This window comes from Myotis yumanensis, unplaced genomic scaffold, assembly GCF_028538775.1.
Source record: "Myotis yumanensis isolate MYYU_CA2020_CCGP unplaced genomic scaffold, mMyoYum1.0.hap1 SCAF_1, whole genome shotgun sequence".
NCBI classification, from domain to species: Eukaryota; Metazoa; Chordata; class Mammalia; order Chiroptera; family Vespertilionidae; genus Myotis; species Myotis yumanensis.
In genome coordinates this window covers 69,245,620-69,269,655 of record NW_027223752.1, presented here as the reverse complement: position 1 = coordinate 69,269,655, position 24,036 = coordinate 69,245,620, and the positions used below count along the sequence as shown (strand labels likewise).

Here is a 24,036-nt window from a genome sequence, read left to right as displayed (position 1 = left end):
CATATATTTTTGTCCTTTAATCAAATCAGAAAGCCATGTGCCTGTGGTGCTCTCGCTGGGTTATAGCAGACCAGTCCCTCATCCCACTGTCGGCCAGTGAGGTGCAGACCAGGCAAAGCTGACGTGTGCTGTTAGGAGGCTAGGGCTAGGCTCTGAGCAAAGATGTGTTGAATTTGCTCTGACATGTGGACAGGAGCGCAGACTTCTGGATCTGTCCTGGTATCACCACCTCTTTCAACAGAAAGAGAGAGGGAGAGAGAGAGGAGAGGAGGGGAGAGAAGGGGAAAAGTGATGGGAGGGGAGGGCGTGCTCAGACCTAAGGCAAGCACTAGAGATCATGAGCAAGGCAGGTTAGTGCTTTGCCAAAACTCCTCTCTGTTTAAGTTGTTAAACATAGTAGTTCTCCCCTCACTGTTCTACCTAAAGCTACAGGACTGCTTATTAATATGGATGAGCTTGGTTTTTAGAAGCAAAGTGGGAGCCACATCCACTTCCGTGTGGATGAGCAGAGCGTGTAGTTCCTGTGTCCAGGAAGGAACATGAGGTTCGACTCCACCTACACACCCCCTGCCCGCCGTGTGTCAAAGTGGGTGGGTGTACAGGCTCCTGCACCCAGAGCAGCCCGCTGTGCCGATCCTCTGACCTGATCAGAAGACCCCTCTCCCTCCGTGGCCAAGCCCCCTTCCCTCCCACCCCACGTCTTTGCTTCCTGTGTACTACTTGTCCCTGTCTCTTGCTCTCTTCTCTCCCCATTTCCTCATTGTCTTTTTTAGATAAACATCTGCTCCTTTTACCGGATGTAAAGGCAGGGGCATGCTCTTCAGAGTATGAAGAGAACATAATTCCATATTCTTTCTCCCTTCTTCCCTCCTCTTTTGTTTTGGATTATCTCAAGCAGTTCAGGATCCAGAAGTAAACCGCAAAGCCTTAAAGGATGGACAGTCTATACGACTGGCAAAGGCCTCCTCCCTGTCTTTGCTTCTCTCAGGTGTGGGTGGAGCTGTTTCCTCCTCAGCTCTGAGATTCCCCGGCACAGCCTTTTCACCTGGGCCCCTCCCGCTACAAGAAAACAGCAAGGTGTTGTTCATGTCAACATGAGATCTTTCTAGTATAAAAGTTAAGGATCCCTGTTACACGGAGTTCCTAAGTCTCCGAGGCAATACTTTTAGAATGAATTTGGCTCCGAGATACAGAACCCAGGGGAAGCTTCGAAGCTCCTACTCGCTGACCCTCTCACGGGATGGCTGTGGGCACAGGGGTTCTTCCTCGTTCTCGAGAGGTGCTGAATGAGATCGAATCCATCCCCTGCAGCCGTCCGCTCTCTAAGGAGTTTACGGGGACCTGATCCATCAGCACACTGGCGCTGACCCACTTCTATTTAAAACCCTCAGTTATTTCCCAGCAGGTTCTTTAGTGTCATGTTTTGGAGTCTATTTCAACCTCCCCCAAAAGCAGCAACACAGCTCTCTCCAATACGTCCACGGTGGCCGCATCACAGATAAGAGAAGAATATGCGTTTGATTCATTCGTTACTCCAGAGCCCCCTGAGGAGGTCCAGTTCAGGATGATGTGTTCACACTTTCCGAAGAAGGACGCTCCCTCTGTTCCAATTTACTGAGGGGGTGAGCAAGGAGAGCACGCGGGGATGAAAGACAGAAGTAAGGTTCTAGTTAAGAAGAATGCCTTGCCTATGCGAGTTAGGAGCTTCCAGCACAGAGGATCTGAGAGGTGACAGTCCCTCTCTCCTGCCCTCGCCAACAGGTCTTAGTGGTGGAGGGAGGTATGTTTCATCTCACCTGGTTATTTCTTCCTTCAGGGCAGCAGGGTCTGCAGGGTAGAACTTCACCCGGAAACACATGGTGAACGGAGGCTGGGCTGCAGAGAAAAACAGGTGCCCATCAGGGAAGACCCTCTGGTCCAGAGAAGACTGAGCTCCCCTCCCCACCAGGATGCACGGGCCTCTGAACCCTCAGAAGAAAATCCTCAGGTGTTTAGGGCCGCTTATACGCAGAACAGTGGAAAATTACCAAGACTCACTACAAGTGGGAGGTTTCACCCCCCTCCCCAGGGGTAGGGCTCGAGTCTTTTCTCGGGGAATACTTACATCTCAACTGCTTCACCACAGATTTCGTAAACTCCAACCAATGCTGAGAGCGAGAACACAGAACAAGAAAACCCTAATGAGAAGCAGTGTCAAATATAACTTGTTTAACCCAATTTAAATCACCAGACAGATTGTAGCCAGGGTGAAAGCAGCCCAAAAGCTTGTGATATGTAGGCTTGGAGAGTAAAGAGTGATAGGATTTTCTGAAAAGTTCCCCAGGGAACCAGCTGTGAAGAGGACGGAGTTCCAGCTTCAGATGCCATTTCTGGGCTTGTCTGGCAAGGCCACCTCCTAGACCAGGGTGCCAAGATTCTGATCCACGTTTCTGGCACATCAGCAGGCACAAGTGAATGTACGTGTGTGTGATGGGGACCGAGCCCCATTCGGCTTGAGTAGGGAAATACTGGCTTTAATGGGCTGTATGTATTTGTGCTACATGCCAATGTTTTTTGACAGGGGGCTCTAGAAAGTACTGACGGAATTTCATAAATGGTGAGAAGGTAGGGATGGCTGGTGTGTCTTCCATCTTTGTCTGAGTAACACAGATTGCCCAGCCCTGTGTGAGAGATGCGTGCTCAGGATTCCTTGGCAAAGTCTGTCTCATAAGATAATTAACCACACCTGAAGTATAGGATCGTATCCTGCATCCTCTGGAATTTCATGGAGGCGGGACATAGTAGCAATGCCTTTTCCCCCATGGTACTTATGTTTGGGGAAGGAAGCAATGAGACCATTCTACTAGTATATGTTTCCCAGTCCTACAGGGATGCTTTATAAATGCATTCTTGATTTTTGTTGCTGTTATGCTAATCAGGAACCTTGACAATCTGCAGAGAGCTAGAACTACTGTTGTTTGGGTTTGGTTATCTGGAAGCAGCTTAAAATCATTAGTCATGAGCCCTGTGAGGGCAGAAAACTGTCTTGTTTACACTGGATTGCCCGTGCCCAGCACAGTGTTCAGGATGCAGCTGTCAAAGGTTGGAAGGAACCAGGTCGATACTGCCCTCCTTTCTGGCTACTTCCATTTAACGTTACATCTTGGCAGAGTCCTCCCTTTGCAGCAAAGAGGCCAGGGCCATGCAGACGGCATCCTGGCCTCCCTCGATTCCCAGCTCTCACCTTCTGGGTTGGGCACGGGTTATGCAGTTAATGGACCCACTAAGAGCCAGTTCTCTCGTCAGCTCCACATGGATAATCTGGGTTGACATTCTGCTCTTTTGCTTCCTCTGATCTGAGTTCCCAGGAGGCTGGCAACTCATTATAGCCACTCAATGTGGTTAAGAGGTCCTCTCACATTACACGGCCCACGGCGGCTCGGCTTCACCGCAAAGCGAAGGCAAGAGATGAAATTGCATGGAAACAACGGGGCTCCCAGGCTGTGCCGGTGCAGGTGCAGGAGGCCTATCTGGAACTTTGTGCAGAGAGAAGAGCTCGCAAGTGTCTGGGACTCAGTCAACAGAACACCCCTAGACAGTCCGCTGACAGATGAAAGTCAATCAACAAAGAAACTTGGAAACTAAGAGGAGTGACTTGTAAGATCCATTATGAGCAGAAGGCAGGTGGAGCTGAAGGACAAAAAGGCTATTCCCCTTGGCAAGAAGCTGGCGAGAGGACTTTAGGGGTGAGAGCTGAAGGAAGGAGGGAGGCTGGAGGAGATCAGAAACGGGGTGGGAAGGGAGTGGAAAGGGGTCACAGCTTGCCCAAGAGATTTTAAGGGTATGGCAGAAAAATCTTGAAAGGATCCCAAGAATATGGTGATGGCCAGAGTTACCTTTTGCATCTGTCTGGCTAAGTCTGGGTCCCAGAATCACTAGCAAACTGTTAACATGGGTTTGGGGAAGGGGGGGTCAGGAGACGAGGAGAAGACTCCGAGAGGGGTGTGTGCTTCTGTCTTTGGGTGAATGGGCCAATGTTCAGACTCCAGAGGCTTGAAAGGGTCCCTCCACCTTGGAAGGAGAGGCTGAGAGCAGGCCGAGGCCCTGGGCCTGAGCCAGGAACAGGAAGAGGGTGACTATGGGCAGCTCCTCCCCACGGAGACCCCGGCAGAGCAGCAGGGAGGAGATGGATGGAGCGCTGGGTGCAGCCCGCCTGGTGCCCAGGGGAGGAGGTGTGTTTTACAGCCTCACTCTAGGGAGCTGGGATCTTACCTCCTCTATCCACCAGTCAGTAGATCTAGGACAGTGGTCGGCAAACTCATTAGTCAACAGAGCCAAATATCAACAGTACTTCTTCAAAATAGACTCGTCCAGGCCGAAAACCGACTTCTGCGCATGGGCCACGAAGTTTCAATCGCACTGTACATGCACCCACGCGTGGTATTTTGTGGAAGAGCCACACTCAAGGGGCCAAAAAGCCGCATGTGGCTCGTGAGCCACAGTTTGCCGACCACGGATCTAGGATGACAATTCTTTTTTTTTTTTTTTTAATACTTTATTGATTTTTTGCAGAGAGGAAGGGAGAGGGATAGAGAGGCAGAAACATCAATGGGAGAGAAACATTGATGAGCTGCCTCCTGCACACCTCCCACTGGGGTTGTGCCTGCAACCAAGGTACATGCCCTTGACCGGAATCGAACCTGGGACCTTTCAGTCCGCAGGCCGACGCTCTAGCCACTGAGCCAAACTGGTTAGGGCATAGGACAACAATTCTTTACAGGGCCATTTCCACAAGCTCTCAGGAGCCCTCCCAGCCTCCCTGCTCTCCTTACCCCTCACTAAAGGCAAAGGATCATCTCAATTTGGAGGCTCTCAGGTATGAACTCAACATGGAGCTTTAGGAACCACACAGGCTCTGGGTTGCACAGGTCTGAGGTGGAGACAGGTTTTGCCACCTGCCGCAGGCAAGTTACTTAACCTGCCTGAGACTTTATTTACTAATCTGGAGATGGATAATATAATTGTGGACACTTACTTGTGGCAAGAATCAAACAGCATACGTGAAGCCCATAGCTCAGTGCCCGATACAACTCAGTGCTCAATACCCATCAGCGGAAGGATGTAGCTCTGTGCTCAGTGCAGAGCCCAGCCCACTGCAGCCACTCCATAAGCGTTTATTTCTCTTTTCCCCCATTTCCTTACCTTTATCTGTCTCCTGCTCTTAATCCTCATCACTTCACATGCACTCTTATTCTCCTCAGGCACATTCTGACCCAACTTAAAAGTAATGAACAGGACACTGTGCCCTTTTTTCCTTCTATGCTACCCTCTTTGGGACATGAAGAGACAGACCTTAGGTAACTGGCCTTCCTTCTCAGGGAGAGGCAGCTCAAACCAACAGAATCCAAAAATCAACAACAAAGGACCCAGGTGTAAAAACAGTCCGTTATCACACAGCGAATGGGCACCGACAGTGTGTGAGGACACACAGCTGCTCGGTGTCTGGCACCTCCTGGAGTTTCATACTGTGGTCCAGGCAGTAGTTATGTCAAGGCAGTGGAGCCTGGACAGGTGAGGTACTGACCTCACACGACCTTCCAAACACTGATGATGCTCAACACTCTGCTGAGCCAGGAGGCACAAAACCTGTCAGCAAAGTGGGGCGGGGCTTGTCAGAGTAAAGGGACGCAGTCCTACTGAGTCCCTCCTAAAGCTCAGGTGTTTAGCCCTAACACCCTAAATGGGACCTGGAGACACAAGGCTCAGAGCAGCAATTTGCAACCGGTGTGTGGCACGGAGTTCTGCAACATGCGATACCCGACTACTTAGTCAGGGGCACTGACCTCTCTTCCCTTAGATTGCCAAATAAAAAAATGACAGTCTGAATGAATCAAAATTATACCTGGTTGGTTTGTTTGTCAGATGGGCAAAAAAATGTACATATATATTTTTGTGCACTGCAGAATTTTAGTAATTAGTTTCTGTGCGCCAAGAGAGGAAAAAAGTTGAAGACAGCTGGCTCAGAGCACCAAAGAACAAAACAGCCCCTGCCTCTGGCCTGGTGTGAAGTGCCCATTCAGTCGTTGGTTATCTGTGGCCTGGCCACTGCTGGGAGGCTGCACCCTCCCAGGCTCTCTCCAAGGAAGCCCATGTTTGGAGCTGTGAAGAAAATTAGTGGACCTGTGAAAGCGGGGGTGTCCCTCTGGGATTCATGGTGATTGTGTTTTTGGAGGCTGGTAGACAAGACTGGGTGGTGGGCAGGGGTGTAGGGAAGGGAGTCATTGAGGCCTGAATGCTTCTGCATACTGTCCACTTCATGCCAGACAGTACATCCCACAGAGGGCAAAGGGCTGATGGACAGCACTGTAGAAACTGCAGGTGTCTGCTAGTGGGCCACCTGGGCGAGTGGAGGGGAAATATGGCACTACTAGCCATAAACTCACCCTCTCATCACGCCCTCAGCAAATATTTCCTGCATAGCACCACCTTCTAGGCCCCAGGAAGTGCCATGGGATGTAGTAATGAATATGATAATGTTCTCGCCCTCATAGAACTTACAGTTTTGTAGGGGACATAAGCAATCACAGGGCATATGGGGCACATAGGAGGGACCCTCATTCAGAGTGGGGCTTAGCGAAGACTTCTGGAAGAAATAAAAGTCTAAGCCTGTGGTTGGCAAACCGCGGCTCACGAGCCACATGAGGCTCTTCGGCCCCTTGAGTGTGGGTCTTCCACAAAATACCGCCACACTCAAGGGGCCAAAGAGCCTCATGTGGCTCGCGAGCTGCGGTTTGCCGAGCCGCAAGTTTGCCGACCACTGGTCTAGGCTAAGACCTTATGTGTGAGAAGGCCATGAGCCAGAAGAAAGTGTAGACCGTGGAGAAGTGAGAAGAACTATTCAGGCAAGGGGACTGTATAGGTGAAGGCTCTGGGAAAAGACAAGGATGATGTGGGGAGCCACAGAGCGGTCTGGCAGGGCCATAGCAGGGAGGAGGAAGGGAGGAGGTGAAGCTGGAGAGCTGGGCAGCTGCTGGGATAGCGGACTGGTTGTTCTTCCTGTCCGGAGTATCACAGGCCTTGGCAGTGCCCTGTGTCTGCGGAGCCGACCACACAGCGTAGAGCAGAACAAGAACTGCAAGACTTGCAAGGCCCTGCAAGGCCCGTGCCAATTCGGCTCTTTGTCCTGCTCAGATTGGGGTGGTGTGACACCTCAGGTGAGGCCCAGGTACTAGAAAGGGGGCAGGAGGGCTTCAGCCTGTGACCTGGGCCCTGACACCACAACTCTAGCTCTATCTCCAACTGGGCAACTTTGGGCAAATCACTTCAGCTCTCCAGGCTGCCATTTCAGCCTCTGTAAAATGGTGAGCATCTAGGTGAGCTCTGCTATGGGGTCTCCTGGTCTCAGAATATGATTAAAAAAAATATTCTTGTTGATTTCAGAGAGGAAGGGAGAGAGAGATAGAAACATCAATGACCAGAGAGAATCTTTGATCGGCTGCCTCTTGCCTGCTCCCCACCAAGGATCGAGCCTGCAATCAGGGCATGCACCCTGACCAATGAATCCAACTGTGACCTCCTGGTTCGTAGGTCGACACTCAAGCACCGAGCACACCAGCTGGGCTCTCATAATATGATCTGAAGAGATGACACTTACCTGTAGGGTCTGGTTGGTCCCTGACTCCTAAACTCTGAAGATGAGTGGCAGCTCAAAGCGTCAGGCTTATTGACCAACCCTCTCCTCCATTTGTGCTTTGAATTGTGACTTACCCGCTGCTTATCTGGGTCCACAAAGCGGATCCCAAAATAGTCTTTTTCAAGTAGGTTCAGGTGGTGGCAAAGAAGGTCAAATAGGTACTGGCCTTTGGCATCTCTCTGCAAGGAAAGAAAGCTCCATTGAGAAACTAGAGGGCTTCTTCAGTGGGACTTTGTGTTGATGGTCATTAAAAATCATTTTCAACAGCTGTGTGAGGATATGGGCGGGCGCCTGTCCATAAGAAGTCCAGGAGTTAGGGGAGCCTGGTTCTGATCTCTAATGCACGAAGCTTTCTAGGGCATGTCAGTGTGGAATGCACCAAGAGCAGCTGGCTCTGCCTCTAAAGTGTATTCTCTCCATCCCATTACCAACCTCATAGGTGAAGCTCACCACCATCTCTCAGCTAGGTCACAGCCAGAGTCTTCCAACCAGTTCTCTGCTTCTGCTCTCACACCCTCTCCACACAGTGAACAGGTTGACCACATTTTAGTCTTTAAAAAATATGCTTTTTTAATTGAATTTATTTATTTATCCTCACCCGAGGATATTTTCCATTGATTTTTAGAGAGAGTGGGGAAAGACACACAGAGAGAAACATCAATGTGAGAGAGACACCCATCAGTTGGTTGCCTCCTGCATACACCCCAACCAGGGCCAGGATGTAGCCTGCAACCGAGTTACATGACCTTGACCGGAATCAAACCTGGGACCCTTCCATCCACAGGCCCATGCTCTATCCACTGAGTCAAACCGGCTAGGTCTGGTTTTAATTTTAGAGAGAGAGGAAGGGAGAGAGAAACATCAATCTCTGCCTCCTGCACAGCCCCTACTGGGGATCAAGCCCACAACTTGGACATGTGCTCTGACTGGGAATCAAACCAGCCACTTCTCTGTGCGTGGGATGCTCAACCAACTGAGCCACACTGGCCAGGGCCACAATTTATTCTTTTGCTGAATAAGTAAGACAGATACCTAGTAAGATATTCAAACACACAAAAGTATATCCTACGAAGAGTAAGCCTCCTATCACCTTGTGCCTCAGTTCCCCTCCCCAGAAGAAACCTCTCACCAGGTTCTTACGTATCCTGAATGTGGTGTAACATTACAGCCACCCCTATATCCATATACATCTCCTCTTTGAAAAATACATTGGCAGCACATTGTACCCTATTCTGTTCCTTGGGATTTCCCCCCATTTGGGGTATCTTGCAAATCCTTCTAAAGCAGTATGAATGGATAGGCCTCACAGTTTGTTTGTTTTTCTCCTAATAGAAAAATGGAAGCCTCACCGTTTTTAACTACTGCAAACCCCTGGAACGAACCTAAATTTATCTACCCAGCTCCATGCGGATGGAATTTGTTTCCAATCTTCTGTTACAAACGACATGGCAATGAGCACACGGTGACCTTCAGTTACATCACCACTCCTGCTTCATACCGTCACTGGCTCCCCATTGCTCTCAGAATACAGTCCACACTCTGACCCCGGCCTCCAAGGCCCTACACGACGACCTGGCTCCTGCCTCTTCTCTGAACTCACCCCAAATCACTCTCCTCACTGCTCTCTGGCTCGGCCTCTCTGTTCCTAAACGCTCCAAGGCGTTTCTGCCCCTGCACCTTCGAACTCCCTCTGCTTGGCATGCTCTTCCTCCAGCTCTTCTCACGCCACTCCTGTCCTTGAGGTCTCCGCTCAAATGTGCTCCCTGCAGAGGCGTCCTCCCCTACCGAACGGCCCCTCCCAGCTACTTTCCATCTCATGTATCCTCTTCATGTCCGTCATGGCTCCTACAGTAATCAGTAATTACCCTGTTGATTTGTTTACTTATTTGTTGTCTGTTCCCTTTCTAGGCTATAATATTCCTTTTTTAAAAAAAATTTTTTTATTGACTTCAAAGAGGAAGGGAGAGGGAGAGAGAGATAGAAACATCAGTGATAAGAGAGAATCATTGATTGGTTGCCTCTTGCACACCCCCGACCTCGGATCGAGGCCGAAATCCAGGCACATGCCCTTGACCGGAATTGAACCTGGGACCCTTCAGTCCACAGGCCGACGCTCTATCCACTGAGCCAAACCAGCTAGGGCAGGCTATAATTTTTCTGAGGGCAGGAGCCCTCCCCCTGAACTTTCACAGGGCCTGGCAAGTGGCAGGTAGATCCTCAATAATTATTTGTTGAGTAAACCAATGATTGAATGAATAGAAGGTAGAGGGTCAGCTGAAAGGTTTCACAAAACGTGAGGAAATTAGGCCATTTCTAAACCCAGAACCACCTCCTTCAGGGACCTGCCTGGGAGGTGGATGACTTGCAGGAAACGGTCAGGACATCTGGAGCTCGGCAAGCATCGCTCTGTGGGCTTGTCCCCAGGGATCTCCACAGCCGAGAGAATCATCTCTGGTGGCTGTGTCTAATTGCGCATGCAAATCGAGGTTGTCTTATAAGACCCAAAGCATCCCACCTGTGCCAGGGCATGTGGCCTGGCTCTGGTCCATGAAGGTTTGCACCTCACCGCTTCCTCTTCTCGTGCTCACCCTATACTATCCCAGGAGAACTAGGGCAGAGTATCACATCTCTCAGCAAATATCCTAAGAAGCTTATCCTTAGAGGACGGGGAGAATGAGTGGGAGGAAGCCATGTAGGCCCCCTTCTCTTCTGGCCTCACACTCCCTCTCACAACATAATCCTGGGCCCCATTCTCCTCCTCCCCACCCCCACCTTTGGTCTCCCACCAGAAAAGAGCTACTTTCAGGACAGAGACTTGCTAGGAGTCACACTGGGACTTCCGGGAGCTAGGCCGCCAACCAGGTCTTTCAAAGGCTTCCATCAACAACTGTCGTTTTGGGCAGGGGCTGCCAACCATTTCCTTACTGATCCCCAGCATGTGGGAAGAGCCTAAACTCATTTTTAAGGTTCTTCTGGGAGTAGGGGAACTAATTTAACTCTATCCCAAGCGGCATGTCCTGTGCTATTATCCTTCTCAGAGCAGCTGGAAAGGAATATTAAGAGACAGTCCCATATGGTGAATATTTTTCTCTACAAATTTTACTTTGCACCAAGCTGGCTACTACACTGTGCCCAGCTGGGGCGAGTGTTAATGGCTGAAGAAGTTTGCTTCCATACATATAACCACCATATTAGCAGGAGCGCGGGGTGGGCATGGGGACAACGTGCTTCTGTGGTAGAAACCACATGGGCTTTTCATAAGAATCATGTCTTCCATAAAAACAGCTCCCTCTCATGGGCTGGCAGCTCAAGCATACTCATAGGACTCCCAGCCGGTCCAACCTGAGTTCTCCCACTCAGAGGAAGAAAAGGAAGCCAGGCTTTTCTCTTCAGGAAGTTATGAAAACAGACATACCCAATTACACATTCCCTTTATCAATTTTTTAAAAAGGGAGGGATCTTTTTTCTTGTGATTTCTTAGCACCTGGTGAAACGCCCCCATGAAGTCCCAGTTCCCCTGGGTTCCCATTTACTGGTGGAAGGTACATGGTTCTGCAGGCTCGGCTCCTGTGTAGACTAATGAAGAGAAGCATCTTCCCGTGTTGTTTCTCCAAGGTGGGTGGGAGGGAGGCGAGGGGAGTGGCAGGAGCGGTAGGAACAGAGCTCTAGTGATGGCAGAATTCCTGAAGTTTGCATTCCCAGCATAACACAAAGGCAGAATCACCTCAGAGCCCTGCTGGGGCCCCTTCCCAGAGGGTGACGACCTGCCCCTCTTCTGGAGTGCTCACGTCTGAGGTTGGTGGGGTGGCCTCAGGCAGCCTTGGCCGGGGGTGGCCGGGGGGTGGAGGGGGAGATGGAGGGGGAGACAGTCAGCTGAACCATCCTGGTGGGCTTCTTGGACAAGCTGTTGGCAGGGGCAGGAGTTTAGGAATTTCATACTTCCTGGCTTTGGGGGTTCCCCTGCACTTCCAGATGCTGGCAGTATCCTACAGTCTCCTCTCTGTGGCCTCCCTGTGCTAAGTCTGGGGCTTTCTGGCATGTTCTGTGGCAGCCAGTCTTCTCTTTGTTGGATGGCAAAGTCCAGGGAGTTCCATCTTCTTTACCCTTTGCCTGTAGTCGCCCTCATGCTATGGCTCACCCATGTGTTGTATCTTTGATTTTTCTGGAGAAACAGGCCTGAGTGTTGACAGGTGATAACTGTTTAGTCGCAACGTCCGGGCTCCAGGCCTGAGGATGTTCATCTTCAGGACAAGAGAGCTGAGGCAGCGCCCCACCAGCTGACCCTCGGAAGGGATTCTCTTCCAGAGTCATTGTTGGGTCAAACTAACTTATTAAATAATCACATTAGGAAGTAAATTGTATGTTATGAACCACAATAGTACCCGCATATGAAAATCAGCGCATATACGTCAACCCATTTCATTTCTCTATATGGTGCACAGAATGATTCACGAGCCCCTAAGAATCATTCTGGAACTCTGAGGTTGGGAGAATTCATGTTCTTGCTCCTCCCTGGGGCTCCTGGTTTGGGTTCTCATGGTTTGTCTTTAGGGAAGGGGCTGAGGCAGCAAGTAGTTCACTGTATTTAGTCAGTTAATTGTATTTTCTGTCTCATAAACAATACCCTGGGGCAGGAGAGCGGTTTTATTTGAACCCATTACAGGGTCAATCCCAGGGAGGCTGGCAGGTGCATCCCCGTGAGAGGGGCTAACATGTCGAAGCCCCCCACTCATCAGGCCTCACCTTATTCTATCCAGCTTCCCTGCGAGGCAGGCAACTTTAAGAGCAGACTACGTGAGTCTTAAAGAGGGCAAGAGCGAGCCGGACTTTCTCAGTTCCCACAGTTCCCAGCTCCATGCTGTTAAGGGGGAGCTGGCCATGGTGTCATGGGCCTTAGAGAAGGCAGAGGTGAGACGGAGGGCAGGGGACAATGCACACCTGCAGTCCAAAAGCACAGGAGTCCAGGATGGGGAGAGGCCTCGCCAGGAGGGGCTGCCCAGAGGGTGAGAGCTGAACAAGTTGTCCCCAGAGGCCTGACAGGGAAGGGGTAGGCACCAGGGCTGGGATGGCAACTTGGCCTTGATTCTAGCTTAACTTTATATTGAAGTGTCTTTTAGGCCAAAGACTTCCTTGCTTTCCTTACCAGTGTCCTCTAAGGGCACGTGTGTGCCATGTCTGCCAGGAGCAGATGCTGTGTAAAAGCATTTCAATGTCACAGAGGAACAGCCACATTAGTCCATCTTCTCAGGGCCAAGGCATGAGCACAATGAGCCGAAAAGTGTGAATCAATTACTGGGGTGCGGTCCCACCTCCGTGTTCACACGCTACACCCAGCCTAGCTTCCCCAGAGGGAGGGTAAGGGGCACACATGCTAGCAGCAGGGCCCCGGATTTCTTAGCCTCAGCACCTACTACACTAATTTGCATTTTCTCTGACGGGAGGGAACCCCTGCTGAGCTCCTGGCCCAGGATCCCACTTTTCTTGCTGAGTCCTAAACCAACAAAATCTGTCCAGGAACCGCTGAGGCTGCAGCTAAAAAGCTCACTCTGGGAGAAGATGGGGAAGTCATTCCAGAGAGAAATGCGGCCGTTCTGTCTTCCGTAGGAGACTGTCCCAAATGCATCAGGGCCACGCCCAGTCGTGCCGTCTGCTCTCTACTCTCAGAGGAGATGGACTTCAGGACTCAGGCTGGCAGGATGGGGCCTACCAGGCACTCGGTACCTAGGCTATAGAACCAGGAGGCTGCTGTGGGGCCAGGAGGCCCAGCCCCAGTGTGGGGAAGTCAGAGTTCAGAGGGAGAGGGGAACAGTGCTTACCCAGACTCCGGCAGCCACTGGCCTCACCTCGTCCTTAATAAAGGCAACAACCTCTTGCACCAAAACTCCCCAGTCTACATGCAAATTGAGGGAGTGAGGTGATTTTCATGATGCAAATCGGTATCTGCAGGTTCGGATGCCAGGCATGTGGTGCCTCAGGGAGCCCTGTTGGCAGTCCTTGCCTGGGTCAGAGAACTGGCTGAGCTCACTGTCACATGGCATGCAGAGGATGTGCACGCGGGGCAAGGAAAACACATCCAATCTGTGTGCAAGTAAATGTCATGGGAGGGAGGACTAAGTGTTTTGTTAGCACAGATGGCCCAGAACAGACTCAAGGGCAATTAAGACCCTCTGAGCAGAACCTTCAAACCTGCTGCTGAATAGCTGGTAAGAGCAGGGCTAATGAGAGGGCTAGACTTATTGAGATATCAATGATGATGCTTTAAGAGCCAAGACGTCTCGCCCTGCTGGCTTGGCTCAGTGGTTGAGCATCAACCTACGAACCAGGAGGTCACGGTTCAATCCCCAGTCAGGGTACATGCCGGGGTTGTGGGCTCTATCCCTGCTGTGGGGTGTGCAGGAGGCAGCTGATAATGATTCTCTCTCATCATTGATATTTCTGTCTCTCTCCCTCTCCCTTCCTCTCTGAAATATATATATGCGCCAAGGCATCCCCATTCCTATGTGGAGTCCTTGCATCTGAAAAGAAAAAAACCTGAGCTGGGCCTGAGAGAAGCAAACTGGTTTCTATTTCGCACAGTGAGGCCACTTTTTACAGTAAGGTGACTCAGAAGCATCACTGTTTCTTGCTATTGGCTGAATATATTTTGGATGTATTTTTCCATCCAGTGCTAAATATCTCAGTGGACTAGTCATGCCATAGCTGCAGAAGTACTGAAAACTCAGCCAGGCTTGTTAGGAAAAACTCATTACTTCGTATTTGTGAGAAATGCATAGTTCCCCCTCTCTCTCATACACACATAACCCTCTCATACAGCTAGGCCTCTTACACAATGTTGCTTCAGATAACTTGTGAAGAAAGTCCAGGATTTTGGGATAAATAGACTTCTTGTTCCCAATTAATTTTACTACCTTTTTCTCCCCCAAAGGCAAATGCATGTTATCTGTCAAATCTGAGGATTTCTGGAGTTGTAAGGAGTGGTCATTGTTCCTATAGCTATTCCCCCAACTTTCCTCCCGCTCAGCAGAAAGCTGGTTCCTGGTCAGCACCAACAAATGTGATGGATTCTGGGCTAGACACGTCCCAGGAATGAAAGAGGCCAGGAGTTTTGAGTCCTGGTGCAATCTCTTTTTCAATTTGTCACTCATGTGCCCTAGAAGTTGAGGTGGAGGCAAAGGCAGCTCTGGGAAGGTGAAGGCATCGAGGATGCGCACCAGGGTCGGAGTCAAGGCCCTGCTCAGACCTTAATCTGTTTGATTCCATTTCCTTAGCTATAAAACAAGACTGATACAACATCTCTCAAAGGATAATTGTGAGACTCAAACAAGACACATACAAAATATAAAAACCCCGTGTATTATTCCTACCAACGTCCTCTGCCTCCTTGACCTCTTCCTTTAGGTTGAATGGATTTGCACCTGACAAGGCCTTAGTAAGGAGACTGTGCGCTTAGGGAACAGAAGTGGGTCTTTAGACAAGAACACTTGGTGGGTCCTGGTACATGTCCACTTGTGCTGTGCCCCCAAGATTATGGGGACAGCCACCATTTGGGTTCTCAAAGAACAGACTAGCATCTTCTCCATACCCCAAGGCTATTTTCCTCAGACTAGGTTGGAAGGAGAGTAGAAAAATATTAAATATATATCATCAAACCAACCCCCTCAGAGGCCTGGCAGCTTCTACTCAACACCACAGAGACAAAGGCAGAGATTCTTACGATACTCTCTTGACATGCTCCTCGCACCCCAGAAGGAAGAGCTGAGTGAGGTGGAGGGTGAGATAACAACACAGCCCCAACAGATACTATACCTTTTAATGCCCTGGCATTCAGGAAAAGAAAAGAGCATTTGGCAAAGTGTATTTCATTAAATCAGCAGTTCTCAACCTGTGGGTCGCGACCCCTTTGGGGGTCGAATGACCCTTTCACAGGGGTCGCCTAAGACCATCGGAAAACACATATATAATTACATATTGTTTTTGTGATTAATCACTATGCTTTAATTATGTTCAATTTGTAACAATGAAAAGACATCCTGCATATCAGATATTTACATTACGATTCATAACAATAGCAAAATTACAGTTATGAAGTAGCAACGAAAATAATTTTATGGTTGGGGGTCACCACAACATGAGGAACTGTATTAAAGGGTCGTGGCATTAGGAAGGTTGAGAACCACTGCATTAAATTAAACCAGAGCTTCAATCTCTCTAAGAAATAATAATAATAATTGGTCCTCTCTGGCATTAAAGTTACTGGCACTAACTGTGGTCTCAAATTCCTCTCCCTGGAATCCTATACGACCCCATACTATTGGCAGATAAAGGGGATGGACAAGTGGAGCCCATGACTCTCTGATAGGAGCTCCCAGTTCCCCGGAGCTCACGCAGGCACTCAGCTGCTGGCATCCCTCGCTAGGACCAGCAGGTCATTCTCATTGTTTCTCCCGAGAAGTGCAGCAAAGATCTCCCTTGAGAAGTCCCTGGTCATAGCAGACAGAGCTCTGAGGTGGGGCTCCAGGGCCTGATTCTTGCTCTGTGGTCCCACTAATGATGCAAAGCCACAGTTACAAATGCTTCTCTTCCCAGCGCAAGTGGAAACGACCTCACTAGAACAACAAAACTGAAAGTCCCCGGTAAGGAGTGAGCCGGCTGGGGCCAGGAGCCAGCTGTGGAGAGATGGGTTGAATGCTGAGGCCTGGGAAAGCAGGAGGATAAACCCGAAATGTCCCAATAGTAGCAACTCTGTCCCAGTGGTGGCGGGGGACTGAGAGGGCAGCCAAGGTAGGAGACAGATGGCCAGCTCACTTGAGAGTAGTTTCCTTAATAAACAACACATTCAGAACCACACCATGCTCTGGAATAGTGGTTCTCAAACTTGAGTCTGCATCAAAATCACCTGGAGGGCTGTTCAAACACACACTGCTGGGCCCCCCTCCCAGAGCATCTGGTTCAGTGGGTCCGGGGCAGGCCTAGTAATTTGCATTTCCAACAAGTTCCAAGATGATGCTGATGCTGACGGTGTGGAGAGCAATGGACTAGATCAGCCTTTCTCCGGCACTTGTTGGTCACTATCAGCTCTCGGAGCAAAGACTGCTGGGATAGGGGGAGGAGAAAAGGATATTTGACCTCTACTACAATGCAACTGTCAGCACACTTCTCACTTTCATTCAGTTCTCACGCTTTCACCTACCATGACTACCCACTTCAGAACATCAGGCTTGCCAGCTAAATACCACAGAGAAACTCTGCTCCTTCCTGCCAGATTCTCAAATTCTGCCTTTCCTGACGTGGGCAGGTGCCCCATTCTGCTTGGAAAGTTCAAGTCCCCAATTACCGTTCACTTTCAATGGCGAAGTAGCTCAAAACTCACTGCACCTTTGCCATGAACTAGATCATCAGAGCACAAAGCTAACAGTTATCGTCAGACCTAATTCAGAGAAAGCGCTTCCTTCTCACCTCAGTTCTGCTCTCAGTGGCAGGGAGTCTGTCCCAGGACACTTCCTCTCTGGCCTCTAGGAGGTGGATGGGGGCTGCCCAGACCTCTGCCTGCTGCCGCCTCTTCCCAGTATCTGTGCTCTTTAAGCTTCTGGATCAGACTTTTGTCTTGGAGTCATGACCAGCCTTCTCCTTCCTCTCTCTTCCTTGGGTGGGAAGTGGATGCGTATAGAATATGTACCCCAAGATGTCTTCCAAGGAAAGAAGTCTGTGCTCAGCTTTGAGCAGGGAGTCTGGGACAGGAGGGAAGTGATGGGAGTGAGGAAAGGCAAATTCTGGTTTTGATCTCTTGGGCAAGTCATTTCCCTCGCTGAGCCTCAGTTTCCCTGTGTAAAGGATTTCATGTCCCGTTATGTGCCCAAATTCTCTTTCTGTTATTAGTTGACCAGAGTAATTATACTCCAGGTCTATCTTCTCTTAAAGGATGACAAAAAGAGAAGTTTGGTGTGTGTTTTTTTTTAAAGAAGCGTAATTAGGTAGCTTTACAAAGTAGATATTTATTAAGACGTTTATTGCAGGTTTAATTAATTAGAAAACGCAGGGCCATTGCTCAAAGTAAATATAGAGAGTAACTAAACAATTCATTCAGCTCTAGAAACTGCCTCCAGCAGGCCTGAGACAGTGCAGGCCATTATATGAAACTGTTATTCTGCTAGGAGTCTGTTCATTTTACCTTCTGCTGTGAGCTACGGAAAAATCCTGTTAAATCATCTCGTGCACACCCCCAGCCTTGTACAGTGAGGATTGTTCCGGATCTTCTCAGAAAGCACCTGAGGCTCTACCTCCCCCTGTTCTCCCCAGGCCCATGGTTTCCTAGGCTACACCCAGGTGACAGTGGGGCTCCTGAATTTCTATCTGGAAGGGCCTTGGGGTGGGGGGATGGAATAAAGTTTTATTTGCATGGCCCATATATAAGATTGAGAACTCTTCAACTATCCAATAAAGAAGGGATAGGGAATGACACAGATGAGAAGGGGCTGATAAAGTGTCCCTTCACCTCATCCTGCATGATCCTAAACTCACTTCGAGGCAGAGCTTCTGAACCTGGGCTGAGGTAAAAGTTAAGGGTGAGTGCCCTCGGGTCCCTGAACTTGTTAGTTTCCTGAGGGTTCTCCCAGGTGTAACACCTCAGTGGCTGAGCAGCAACAAGTGCCTCTTGGTCTATAAATAATTCCTGGGTTTGGAAATGTATCAGCTAATGTGCTCTGGGGGTGGGGCGGGGATGACCAGATCCCCAGGGCACCAGGTAAAACCAGGGTCTAGGCCTTGCAGTGTGAAGGAGAGCAGAGGGGCGAGATGTGGCCTGAAGAGCAGGGGTGAGTGCAGGAGAGGCAAGAGCCTTGAGCTCAGCAGTTGCCCCTGAGGCCTCTGGCACATCCTGGCCACCACTGAGCCTTTGCATGGCAAGGCCACCGATATGGAGACCAAGAGACCCCTCAGGGCTGCACAGCAACACTGGTCGAGGTGTCACCACTGAAAATATCTTGCACATCTGCCGCAAACTCAATATTGTGTAATTCGAAGGCCAAAAGGAGGATGACAAACCATTTGGAAAAACACTCAATTCAATGTACAGCTGAACACGGTGTGTAGGGGCACTGACACCCTCCCACCCCCTGTTGAAAATCTGAGTATACTTTTGACTCCAGTTGGCCCTTCACATCTGCAGATTCAACCAACTGTGGATCCACACTTAGGTATCCGCAGGTGGGAAAGTGAAAATACTGTTTTGATCCTTGGCTGGTTGACTCTGCAGGTACGAAACACATGGATATGAAGGGCCAACTGTGTTTATTGAAAAAAAATCCGCATATAAGTGGACCCACTCAGTTCAAACCTGTGTTGTTCAAGGGTCAACTGTATGCCTATAGACGGACTCCATTGGGCAAGACACTACCTATGTGTTTCAGGGCTGCAGGGACATAGGCTTTAGAGACATCTGAAAAGTGACTTAGCGAAAAGCCTGATTCCTTCCTCTCATCTCACAGCCCTTAACTGTCCTATGGCTGCCCCTCCCGTGTTCATGTCCACTTTCTTCTCCATTACCTGGAGAGATGGAAGCGTGGTATCCAGTGTTTGCACTTATGGTGCACACGAGCCTTGTACTTCCTGAGGAGCATCTGCTAATTAACTACTAAATGACATGACCAGGCTAATAGCGGAAGATTAGCACTAGCTAATCTTAGGAGCTCTTCCCTCCTGGGTCTTCAACTCCTAAAACCCAGTGAGATGAGTGTAGGAAAGAACTGAGAAGAATCGTGTTGGGGTAAGACTTTCTGGAGATGGAGTCCCTGTCCAAAGCAGAAATTCATTAACCCTAGATATTCATTTCACGATTGGTCTCCCAGGTATTACCTTTAGTCTAGTTTGCTGTACTTGAGAGGGACAAGGGCTCCCAGCCTCAACATCATCGAGTATCACAAAGATGCCTGCAGCACAGCCACCCACACAGTCACTGGACCCAAAAACATGGCTCTGCTTCTAGGAAGGTTGGGGGTGGGGAGTGGGGGAGGTTCCTTGCCATTGGATGGGGAATGAAAAGTTCAATCCTGGAAAAGACTAATCATTATATCTGCTAAATTATATCGATGTAAATCTCGTAGCTAAGTTCTTTTTAGGAAATTGATGTTGGAAAACACTTCCATGTTTCTGGGTTCATGTGGACTAGGATTTAGGATTTTTAAAAAAATATATTTTTATTGATTTCAGAGAGGAAGGGAGAGGGAGAGAAAGATAGAAACATCAATGATGAAAAAGAATCATTGATTGGCTGCCTCCTGCTCACCCCCTACTGGGGATTGAGCCCACAACATGGGCATGTGCTCTTGACTGGAATCGAACCTGGGGCCCTTCAGTTCGCAGGCTGACGCTCTATCCACTGAGCCAAACCAGCTAGGGCTAGGATGTTCTTAACTTCTGGAAATTATAGGGAATCTCCTCTTTCCCTTATAGTTCTTCCTGAAGCTTTGCCTGTCTTTCTAAAACATTTCCTGACACCTGGTCAAGGTGCCTCAGGGTATTCTTTGGGCTTCAGCACCTCCGATCACTGGGTAATAAACACTGGACTTGATGATTGCCTTATCACTTGTCACAGGTCAGGCTCCTCAGGAAGTGTACTCTGAGCTACGACACAGGCCTAGTGTGGAGTCGGCTGAACCATGGGAAGCTCTGGAGCTAGAATGATCCTTCAGAGTTGTTTGGAGTGGTGCCAGAACAGCCCCGCCTTTTGTACCCCTGCCTGAAGCAGCCACTGGGTAAGGGCCACTGCCAAGGGCACCCCCAGGGGGATCGGGCGGGACATCTGAGTCTACCAAATATCTCTCGACACAAACCCCAAATCACAACGACCATTTCTTAAGAGCCTACCATGTGCCAAGCATTCTACAAGCATTATCTTTAGTGCTAAGAACAATTCCATTACAAAGGAGTTCTATTTACCCCATTTTACACAAGAGGAAACTAAAGCTCAGTGGTTGAATGACAGGCCTAAGACCACACAACCAGTATGTGACCTCACACCCAGGCCAGCCTTGCCCCAAAGTTCATACTCTTCCCATTATGCTGAACTCCCATCCGCTGATTTCCACATACGGCTCCTGCACAAGTAGCCTACCGCTCCCTCCTTCTGTGTAGCTTTGGGTTGGATTTGTAATCCTCTGATTATATGTCTAATTGTGTGGCTGAAGATTAGCAACAGCTAATCTTACCTGGGCCCAATGCTTGAATTCTTTGGATCTCTTAGACCTGGGCACTACTGGCCTGCTTCACACAGAAAACCACTCTTAGAAAACCGTCCAGATGCTGGGCTTCCAAGGGCGAAATTTTCAAAACATAACAGAAAACCAGTGACTTAGTCAACCATATTTGAAGATGATGAATAAGAATGAGCAGCATTTGCCGAACCGGTTTGGCTCAGTGGATAGAGCGTCGGCCTGTGGACTGAAGGGTCCCAGGTTCGATTCCGGTCAAGGGCATGTACCTTGGTTGCAGGCACATCCCCAGTAGGGGGCGTGCAGGAGGCAGCTGATCGATGTTTCTCTCTCATCGATGTTTCTAACTCTCTGTCCTTCTTCCTTCTTCTCTGGAAAAAATCAATAAAATATATTAAAAAAAAAAAAAAAAAAGAATGAGCAGCATTTAAAGCCAGATTTCTTTTTTTTTTAATTGCTAAAAGTATTACAAAGGGTATTACATATGTGTCCTTCCCCCCCACCCCCCCGCCCTTGACAATCCCCTGGCCTCCCTTACCCCGCAGTGTCTTATGTCCATTGGTTATGCTTATATGCATACATACAAGTCCTTCGGTTGATCTCTTACCCCCCTCCCTCCTGCCCCCCAACCCTCCCTGGCCTTCCCGCTGCAGTTTGACAATCAGTTTGAGGCAGCTCTGCCTCTGTATCTATTATTGTTCAAAAGTTTGTAATGGTCTTTATTATCCATGAATGAGTGAGATCATGTGGTATTTTTCCTTCATTGACTGGCTTATTTCACTTAGCATAATGTAAAGCCAGATTTCTTCTTACTTTTTTTCTTTTAGGTTTTGGGGGATCAGAACATTTCCAAATTTCTATATCCCAGAGACTAGAGATCAGCTCGTAACCAATCCCAAACCCCCCAGACTGGGCAGCTGAGCTATGAGCTGGGTGTACAAGAAGTCACATGTACCCTTTCTATATCCCCAAAGGCAGTTATCAATCTTGTTCTCCAGAGAGCCCTAATCTTCCACATGATGTGTGTAGGCCAGAGGAAGTCATTGGCTCATTACAAGAAAAGCTGCCGCCTCAGCAAAGTGATACATTATTAGCAAGTTTCTTTAGCTCTGAGGGTTTTCCCCCCAGGTAGAGTGTCTTATATGCCTTTGTCTGGGCTGCTCTTTTCAATTCATCAGAGATGCTTTCTTAGACATGCATGTGACACCTGACCGTGTAAGTGGCCCAGTTAGCGGAACAGGCTCTGGAGCAGCCTCCTCATGTATTCAAGTCCTCCCTGCACTTCAAGTAAGAATTCTTTCAAGGCCACATTACTTATACCTACTCTCCCTGCCTGGAGACTCTAGACACGAATGATGAGTTGGTTGCCTCAATTTTCCACTAACTAGAGGTGAACAAAATTTTTGGGTAGGAAGAATCTCTCACAAATTATAATGGGATGATATATGTCATAACCTTAATATGTACAAGGTACAGGGATAGTGTGATGGAATGAGACTACCAGAAAGACCACACAAAGAAAGTGATTTACAAATTGAGTCTTGAAGGATATGTAGAAGCTTGTCAGCCGAGGAGTGGGCAAACAGCAGGGGCAACCGTGTGTGCAGAGCAGGGCATATTTTAGGAATTTTTACCACCTGCCCTGGTGTAAGGAGGTCTGCTGCAGGAGATCAATGTGGAGAGGCAGACGAGGACCCGGTGGTGAAGGGGCTGGTATGGCATACTAAGGACTTTATTCTGCAGGTGATGGCAAGGGGTGGGAAGATTTTAAATAGGAATGAGACTTGAGTAGATTTCATGTTGCTGGAGGAGGACTGGCAGATGGTAAGGAATTCCAGTTGGAAAATCACTGTAAAAATCCAAGTGAGCTCTGAGGGGCACCCAAACTAAGATAACGGCAATGAGGATAAAATGTGATGGGTTAAAGAAATATTCAAGTGGCAGAATAGTGTTTAAGTGACTACTTTGAAGAGGGGTGTGAATGAGAAGTAGGAATGGAAGACAATTTCCACAATTTCAATTCAGCAAGGAGCCTGGAAGAATAGGTTGAAAAGCTATCTTTAAATAGAGAGTTATCATGATGACTTTGGTGGAATGGGTCATTAATTCTTTTAAGGCTCTGACTATTAAATTAATTAAGGGAAGAATTAAGATTTCTTAGATCAGTCATTACATTGATTTGTTTTTAGAGTACACTGTTTTGGAAAATTTTGTCTTTTAAAAAATGTTTGCTAGAATACATTATTTTCTTGTCCATACCATGGTTGAATTCAGTTATCAAAGCACAGAAATCATGTTTGTATAAATAGAGACAGGTACAGTTCTTTAAAGCAAATTTCAGATGCTCTCTTCTGAGCTTCCATAGCATTTTGGGCATATCCTCCATCTTACTACGTTGTAATTGTCGACTAGTTTGTCATGGAGACAGGGCAGGTGGGACAGGGATGTAGTCTTACTCCTTTTGGTATGCCTAATCCTTGAACTACAGTGGGCACTCAAGAAACCAATCTTGACTGAATAAAAGCTGTGAAAATAAAAGTAGTTGGGTATCTCTACAAATCCCACTCCAAGAGCCCTTTTCCCACTAACTCTGCACAAAAACCATGGGGATGCTCCGGCTCCAGTAGCTGGGTCTCTGCATTAACTTCAAGCTGTGTATTGGTGGTCACTTTCACACCAAGGAGAGTCAATTCCAGGCCCAGAAATACATCTGAAGATTTAGCCCATAAGCAGGAGCTATGGAGGCAATATTTCTTCAACTCTTAAGATTCTGAGTCAAAAAATATAACGAGAGAATTACTGGTGCCCACGTTTATGGTCAAATTAACCAGGACAGACGCAAAATGTTTTCACTTGAAGTTGAATCTCAAAAGCCTCATTTGCATTTTCTCTCACCCAAGGATATTGTTAGAAAAAGCCAAGATTGCTAGTACAGGGTATTTCATCTTTGGTTCTTCTAAGTTGAATGAAATACTTTAAATTAATCATTTCCGTCATTAGGAGATTTGTCCATATGCTCTTTACAAATTACAGTTGCTAGAAATTTATAATTTAAGAATTTATGAAGGTCAAAGATATGGAATTCCAACTAATATCTGAAATGATAGCCGCAAAGACAAGAGTCCCTCGTCTCTGCCCCCTCCCTCTCCGAGAGCAATC

The 24,036-nt window shown here is 48.5% G+C and overlaps 1 protein-coding gene across 3 annotated transcripts in view; it reads right to left on the bottom strand.

Moving 5' to 3' along the window:
- Nucleotides 1–24,036, bottom strand: part of FRMD5 (FERM domain containing 5) — a 291,605-nt gene that overhangs the window by 33,361 nt on the left and 234,208 nt on the right. For 2 of the 3 annotated variants that reach the window (XM_070423593.1, XM_070423602.1), the window contains exons 2-4: nt 7,747–7,851; nt 2,105–2,147; nt 1,797–1,875 (exon numbers count right to left, since the gene is read on the bottom strand). In XM_070423593.1, coding sequence (XP_070279694.1) covers nt 1,797–1,875; nt 2,105–2,147; nt 7,747–7,851 — 227 coding nt within the window. Of the gene's footprint in view, nt 1–1,796; nt 1,876–2,104; nt 2,148–7,746; nt 7,852–21,146; nt 21,203–24,036 lie in introns of those variants that run through there. The other variant, XM_070423609.1, reaches the window with a different exon arrangement.